At 43.8% G+C, this 7658-nt stretch overlaps 1 protein-coding gene across 1 annotated transcript; it reads left to right on the top strand.

Moving 5' to 3' along the window:
• The first annotated feature begins 3583 nt into the window (after nt 1-3583).
• ID3 (inhibitor of DNA binding 3) lies at nt 3584-6871 on the top strand. Its single transcript, XM_014063421.2, has 3 exons — nt 3584-4103; nt 5154-5225; nt 5979-6871. Exons 1-2 carry the CDS (start codon nt 3780-3782, stop codon nt 5211-5213), a joined length of 384 nt encoding a protein of 127 aa, XP_013918896.2. The 5' UTR covers nt 3584-3779; the 3' UTR covers nt 5214-5225; nt 5979-6871.
• The last annotated feature ends 787 nt before the right edge of the window (nt 6872-7658 follow it).

The following is a 7658-nucleotide window of genomic DNA, read 5'->3' on the forward strand; positions in this document are numbered from 1 at the left end:
TTCAAGATTACACTTGAGACTGGATAATTACCACAAAGAATCAATTGGCCTATGCAAATGCTGCTGTAATTGCATATTTATTTAATCTATATGCCATGTTGTTTTGTTTATAACAGCAAAACAAGACCTTGCAAGCTTGGTGCATGCTAAACCCATACCTTCGGATTTGGCAGCAAACTTCATTAGGTTGAATGGAATTTTCTCCCGAATAAATGGGAAGGCAGCCTATTTATTCTTTTCATTTCATTTCCAAATAATCAAATGGGGAGGGAAGCCCAATAATCAAACTTTATGGATTGCTAAATTGTTGACTAATTACAGTCTAGCCTCATGTTCAAGCAGGTGAGATACAAACCCATCTGCATTCAGGGGGGCATATAGGGGCAGGGAGGAGGGGTGCCTTAGTATAAAGTTTGAACCAAGATAAGTTGGTTAATTTATGGTTCAATGCATTGTGCAAACCCACAACATGGTTTTCAACATCTGCCCTTAAAAAAGACAAAAGAAAACAAATGGGTGAAGGTAGCATGCCACATTTTCTCTATCTGTCCCAGGTATTGTCTTAACAGCTAGAAGAGTAGAGTAGAGTAGAGTAGAGTAGAGTAGAGTAGAGTAGAGTAGAGTAGAATAGAATAGAATAGAATAGAATAGAATAGAATAGAATAGAATTCTTTATTGGCCAAGTGTGATTGGGCACACAAGGAATTCCTGGACAAAGCCAGAAAATGATTTAAAAAATTCTATAAAACGCAGAAGCTTTCTGGTAGGGCATTTCCACGTCGTGCTAATTCAAAAGCAATTTAGAACTTCGGCAGCCCCCATTACAGGTAGTCCTCAACTTATAACCGTTCATTTAGTGACCATTCAAAATTACGACATCAGAAAAAAGTGACTTACGACCATTTTTCACGTTTACGACTTTTGCAGCATTCCTACGGTCAGGTGATCAACATTCAGATGCTTGACAACTGACTCATACTTATGATGGTTGAGTTGTCTTGGGAGGAGGGGTCATGTATAAGTTGAGGACTACCTGTTTGGGCACACAAGTTTCCAAATATTGTGAAAAATAACCTGCAAATTTAGCCTCCTTTTTCCCATCCAGATAATGGCCTTGCAATGCAAGCTGAATATTAGAGTGGTGAAGACTTCCATCTAATGTGTCGCATCTCTGAATTCCCAGGAAATTCAGGGAAGAGTAGGGGAAGAGGAGAGATTTTGACACTTTCAAAGTCAGGTCTCAAAAGTGCTTTTTCAAAAGGCAACCGGACTTTCTGCTTTTTCTTTGAAGGCGTTTCTCTTCTCATCCAAGAAGCTTCTTCAGTTCGGTATATGTTTTCCTTGCAGATGGAGAAAAAGAGGAATCCGATGTTAGCCAGGGCTCTCCTTGATCCTAGTAGCTGCACAATGCTTGGATGAGAAGCAAAATGTCTTCAAAGAAAAAACAGAAAGTCCAGTTGCCTCTAGAAAACGCACCTTTGGGACAACCATAGTAGTTCCTGGGATTTATGAAAATTAAAATTCTATTTAGCTGGAGGACAGTGGGGTGTGAATATGAGCTACATGAAATTCAGTTGGCTGACAGGTGACTTAAAAGATGTCCGGCATTAGCTTGCCAAGTTGCTATTGGGTGGTTTTGGGGTTTTCTTGCCATTAGAATGGTTCACTTCTGTGACACATCTTGCGAGCAGTAGGCTGACTTAGCTTTGTTTAAAAACAGTAGGATCACAAGAGGCCAGGATTTAGTATTCCAATATTTGAGGGCCTGCCATAAAGAAGAAGGGGTCAACTTATTTTTCAAAGCATCAGAAGGCAGGACAAGGAACAATGGATGGAAACTAATCAAGGAGAGAAGCAACCGGGAATTGAGGAGAAACTTCCTAACAGTGAGGACAATCAACCACTGGAACAGCTTTGCCTTCAGAAGTTGTGGGTGCTTCATTACTGGAGGTTTTTAAGAAGAGACTGGACAGCCACTTGTCTCGAATAGCATAGGGCAGTGATGGAGAACCTTTTAGGCACTGAGTATTCAAAGTGCGTGCACATTCCTGAATTGCAAAGCGTGGGCGCATGCATACCCCGCGGAGAGACCCGAAGACCAGCTGGCTGGTGGGAGGCACGCGCGCACACATGCGCAGCAGAGACCCGAAGCACACATGTCCACAGAGAAGGCTCTGCGTACCACCACTGGCACATGTGCCATAGATTTGCCATCACTTGTACAGGGTCTCCTGCTTGAGCAGGAAGTTGGACTAGAAGACCTCCAAGATCCCTTCCAGCTCTATTCCGATTGACTGAACAAATGGTTTGTTCAAATCACCCCAGAAAATAATATAATAGGACCATAAAACAGTTGCATAACTTGGGTGAAAATATTTGGCCGCTTGACCTGTGTGAGGCGTTTAGCGTTCCCCATTAAACAAAAATCCATCTGCATATTTGGAAACAATTGGGGTGATCAGAGCATGCCATGGGGTGTCACAGAAAATAGGCATGCGTATTATTTAGACATTTGTAATGGAAGATGTTTTTATGGTGTTTGTTGTGTCTTGTTTGTGTTTATTCAAAAATAAAAATAAAATTATATATATATATAAAGAAATATAGGATTAGATTGACTATTTGTGTCTGATTATTTTGGGCCAGTTTATTTTCAAGTTCATTTTATAGTTATCACTCCCCCCCCCCCTTCCAAGGATAACAAAAGCTGGTTGCTAAAAGCTAAACGTCTCTTAGCCATTCCTCCCCTCGGGCATTTATTTGTCAAATAAAAGATTTGTGTGCGCAATTCCCACTTTCACTGCACTCTCGCACACCACAGAAACTCATGTTTCCACTATCCTGACTCTGGGACCCAAATCTGTTTTCTCCATCATAACCTCAGCTTTCCCCGCAATTAATTTTCTTTCTTTTCCCTTTTCTCTCTCTTTAAAAAAAAAAAAAAACTTGGTCACAAGATAATTCCTGACGCCAGAAAGTCTGGAGGTCATATGAGTAGCAAATTGAGGAACAAGGCGGCACTAAGTCCCGTACAAGTTTTGCCTCCCCCCAATGATGGGAAAGGGGGGTGGGAGAGAGGGAGAGATGTAAAACCTTGGGAAACGTTATAGCTTTTTTTTTAAACGATGAAAGCTTAGGCGAAAAGAGGAAGGCAGAAAAAAGGGGGGGATCTAGCCCTTTCTATGGTTTTAAATATCTGGCGCCCCTCTCTGCTCCATTCCCCACCCCCCCATCCCCTTAATCACGATTTTAATGAAAAAGAAGGGGAAGATGCGATGGACGTATCTTTTGAACAGAGCTGGACTTCGCTGAATGGAAGCGTGGGGGGAGAGGAGGGAGGGGGGGAGGGAAGCGGCATTTGATGGCTTAGCCCCGCCCCTCCTTGCCATCAGAGCTTCCTCATTCCTTTGATGTCCTTCGCTATGTGGTGTCCGCCGGAGCCAATAGAAACCTGTTCTGGCTCTTCGAGCCTTCTTGCGAACGTTCCATTCCAACCTTTTCGCTGTCATCGGAGTGGGAGGGCGCTCCGGCCTCATTTGCATAAGGGGGAGTGGCCGGCGCCCGATAAGACAAAAAGCGCCGCTGACAGCGCTGGAGGTTTTCGGGGCAAAAGTGTCTTTAGAGCTGACCCGGAGTAGGAGACAGATCTCGGCGGAAAGAAAGCTTTTTTCCCCCCTCCTTCTCCTTCGGCCGTGGACCGTCTTCATTTCCTCGCCTGCAACCAATCCCCCTCCTCTTCATCTTCCTCCTCCCCCCACCCCGGTCCTCCCCATCCAACCATGAAAGCAATCAGCCCGGTGCGGTCCGTCAGGAGCTGCTACGAAGCCGTGTGTTGCGTGTCGGATCAGAGTCTCGCCATCGCCCGGGGCAGCAGCAACAAGAGCCCCGCTCTGGAGGAACCCATGAGTATCCTCTACGACATGAACGATTGCTACTCCAAGCTGCGGGAGTTGGTGCCGGGCATTCCGCAAGGCAGTAAAGTCAGCCAGGTGGAAATCTTGCAACACGTCATCGATTACATCTTCGATCTCCAGATCGTGTTGGAGGAGCAGGCGAAGAAGGGGCAGGATCCCTCGACCGAGGCTTCTCTCCTCTCCTTAAAAGTAAGTGAAGGGCCCCAACAAGGCTGACAGGGGTGGTAGAAAAGAGCCACGCAACGTCATCCCTTGACTTGCTTCTCTTTTTTTCCCTACCCGTCGCGCTTACTCTTAGAACTACAACGCCCATCGTCCTCGGGAAGGATGGAGAGTAGTATTGTAATGTGGGGTCGCCCGCTGGGGCTTTTCCCTGACGCCGCCAGATGACAGCGTCAATAGCTTCTGGCAGCCCTTTGCGCCGGTCCCCACGCGCGCCACTGGGTCACGAGCCACTTCCTTGGTGAAGGGAAGGCGGGGAGGGGAGGATCATTATCCCGGGTTTGTCCTGGAACAAAACCCCTAAGGAATTTATTTAGGGCGAGGGGAGGGAAGGCGTTGAGGATTTCCCACTGCCCGCCTAAACTTGAGCGTCCACGAAGTCCGTTTCCTTAACTTTTGGTTCAGTTCTGTTGTAAGTTTTAACTGAGCCATTCAGGCTTGTCGGGTGGGGAGGTGTGGAAAATGAGGGAGCCTCTCACAATCCATCCAAAACTACAATTAAAATTCGACTTTAGAAAAAAAAATAGATCCCGCAGTTATGTCCAAGAGCAACAAATCTGGCTTGGTAATCTTGAGTCTCAAATCTTCAGCAAAAAGCCAAGATCTGAAATCCAGACTTACTTTGAGAGTAAGACACATGTAAGAGTGAATTTACTGTTTGGGATTTCCTTGGTAGGAAGCCCCATTAAAATAATAATGATAATAATATAAGGGGTGTTTTCAAACAAACTGGCCCATGTCACTCTCCTTTGCTGGATCTTTTACAGTACTTCAAAATGGGTGAATTGGGAGTAAAAATAGGATTTGAAATATTGGTTCCAATTCAACCAGTGGGGTTAATCCAGTAAGAGAGACCAAGAAGAATCCCAGATCCTTTAACAAAACTGTACTTGTTAGCAGAGGGGTAATAATGGAGAAATAAATTTTAAAAAGCCTACAGGTCTGGACATTGATACTTTGAAGAACCTGAATATTGTATTTAAAAAGCTTAGTCCACATTTTTTCTCTCCTCCAAAGGCAGCTGAACTTGCATCGGAACTCTGCTCAAAGGAGGAACGGACCCTTTGCCACCACTAAAGGCTTTCACAGGTATGGCCCACTTGAGTTAGACCACCTACCCACTCAACCCCCTACTCATCCCTCATCCCTTTTAGCCACCAAAACCTCTTGGGAAGCCTACAAAAGGGGCATAAAGCCTTGTTTTAAGTGCTTTGCCGGCTTAGAAAAACTAAGTTCCCTACAGTAGCCTTATATGACTCCTCATGGTAAGAGAATGCATCTTTTATGCCCCTTGTTTCCCCCGGCTGCCAATTTTGCAGCAGCTTGGACTTTTTTTTTCTTTTTTTGCCTGTAAATGGAGTCATTATTTTTACAATGTCATTCTTTTAATAGCTTTAAGTCTCTGCAGCTGCTTAAACAGCCCTGTTGAAATGAGTGAATCAAGAGGCACTCTACTCTCCCCGCTTTCTCTCTCTCTCTCTTCTCCCCTCCTCCCCTTTTGATAGTCAGGAAGACACACAGCTCTACAGTTGTTCCCCTCTCTCTCTGTGGCTGGAATCTGTAATTTTAGATCCATCTGCAGAGAGTTCCGAAAGAGAAGAGCCTCTGGCGGTCTCTCTTGCTGCCTTTGGCCCCTCCCGCCTTCCCTTCCCCTCCCTTCCCTTCCCTTTTGGTTGTTTTGGTGCCAATTAGCCAGCCCCCAGCTTGAGTATTGGCGGCTGATTCCTTATCAGCTGGAGGTACATAAAAAAGTTTCCTTCCAGGCGCCATCCTGTCTGCAGACCTGCCTGTGATCTGTTGCTCAAACTGACAAGAGCTTTTCTTTTTCCCCCACCCATTCAGGCTGCAGGTGTGGGATCCTGAAACTGGGTTCTCTCCAGCGAAAGAAAAAGGGGGAGGAGAAAGAAAAAAGAAGGAAGGAAAAATAAAATAAAAGACCTTGACTGGAGAAAGAATCAGCTGCTCCGAAACTGGGCATCCCCCTAAAATGGACGGACTTTTATCTTCCAGATAAACTGTGGAAGGAGATCACCCAAGGCAGATTTCTGGACTGGGTCTTCCAAAAACAACTTTAAAAAAAAATACTTCTGTGTTACTTTTATCTTCCATCAGCCTGAAAACAAGAAGAAAAACTGCAAGCCAGGAGTTGGGGGGTAGTGGGGGAAAGTAACTTGCCTTTTATTGTCAAATTACTCATTGGATTGCTGCATTGCACAAGAAGGAACTTGGTATCCCTTAAAGCAGTTTTTTTTGACAAAAGGTGTAGAAGAAGAAAGGGGGGGGAACCCCTCTTCGAGCCATCAGATTTGTACTGCACATTGGGCTGAAGAGAGCTTAAAAGAATGTGGACTTTGCGTTCTTCCACAGTTTTGCAATGCTTTGGTGTGTAGAGATCTATGAAGAGAGCTGTTTTTTGCTCTTTTTAAAAAAATGAAGCAAAAAAAATGCAGATAACGCAGCTTGTTTGTATATTTTGGATTATAGTTTTTTAACTTCAGTTTGGGGCTGGGGGGAAGCGGGAAGGGGATATTAAGACTATGAAAACTGAACTCACTTGAGGTTGGTTGAGCCTCATGAGTTAAATTGTTGAACTCTATAATAGAGATGACATATGTACCTTTTTTTGGCAGGAAGGTGAATTTATGTTTCCGAGAATTGTACTTGCTTTGTAAAAAAAAAAATCCAAAAAAACTTTTTATAAAAGTTTCTTAATAAATTTTAAACTTTTTTTTAAATTCCTTGGAAATTTTTACAGGGTTTTTTTTTTTTTTTGGTCTGGGAGGGAGGGGAGACTAACTTAACATGCGTGGACCCATCCCAAATATCACATGTTTAAGTCACTATTTTAATGTGGGACAATTATTTCATTCTGGATGCTGAAGAAGAGATCTCCCAAAGACCCACAATTGCTGTAAATTGTAACTTCCTGGAATAATTATAATTCCATTGGCAATTTATTTTTAAAAACTAATTTAACCCACATTTTAAAATATTGGCCTTAAAATCAGGAGGCAGCCAATCTGAGAAAAGATTTAGGGCAGCCTTCTGCTTGCTGTAAAAGAAAGACGCTTTTAGTAAGAAGGCTGTTTAGCAATAACTGTGTTATTTAGGGTATTACTCTGAAATTCCTGATTGCCAAACAGAGCTCCTTGCAAACTTAAGTTGGCAAATATACTACTGCTTTAATATTTAAAAAATGGCATAATCTCTCCAGAGAAAGTGCTGAAAACTTGTCAACCAATATTGAGCAACAAATCTATCTGGATTTAGAAGTTGAGCAGAGGATTTATGTTACGAAGATTCCCTTCCCACCCCTCCTTCCCATCCTGTGTTGCTAATGGGAGGCAGACTGATACGGGCAGGAGTTTAGAAGTGCTGTGTGACAAATTTGGAAATTGCCTCCTTGAGTATGGGAACTTGCATGCATTCTGCTAGCCATAATACGGCTAATACTTTGGCCTGGTATGAGAGCGAATTTGGCTCCTTGTGGGTTTTTTTGCGGGGGGGGGGGGGAGTTTATGG

This window comes from Thamnophis sirtalis, unplaced genomic scaffold, assembly GCF_051295495.1.
Source record: "Thamnophis sirtalis isolate CommonGarterSnake01/CBP01778 unplaced genomic scaffold, rThaSir2_p1.2 scaffold_13, whole genome shotgun sequence".
In the NCBI taxonomy this organism is placed as follows: domain Eukaryota; kingdom Metazoa; phylum Chordata; class Lepidosauria; order Squamata; family Natricidae; genus Thamnophis; species Thamnophis sirtalis.

Bases quoted from the DNA above. Each gene is read 5' to 3' on its own strand.
- ID3 (XM_014063421.2), top strand. From the start codon at position 3,780: ATGAAAGCAATCAGCCCGGTGCGGTCCGTCAGGAGCTGCTACGAAGCC. The intron at 4,104-5,153 runs GTAAGTGAAGGG...TCTCCTCCAAAG, and splicing joins CTTCTCTCCTCTCCTTAAAA to GCAGCTGAACTTGCATCGGA.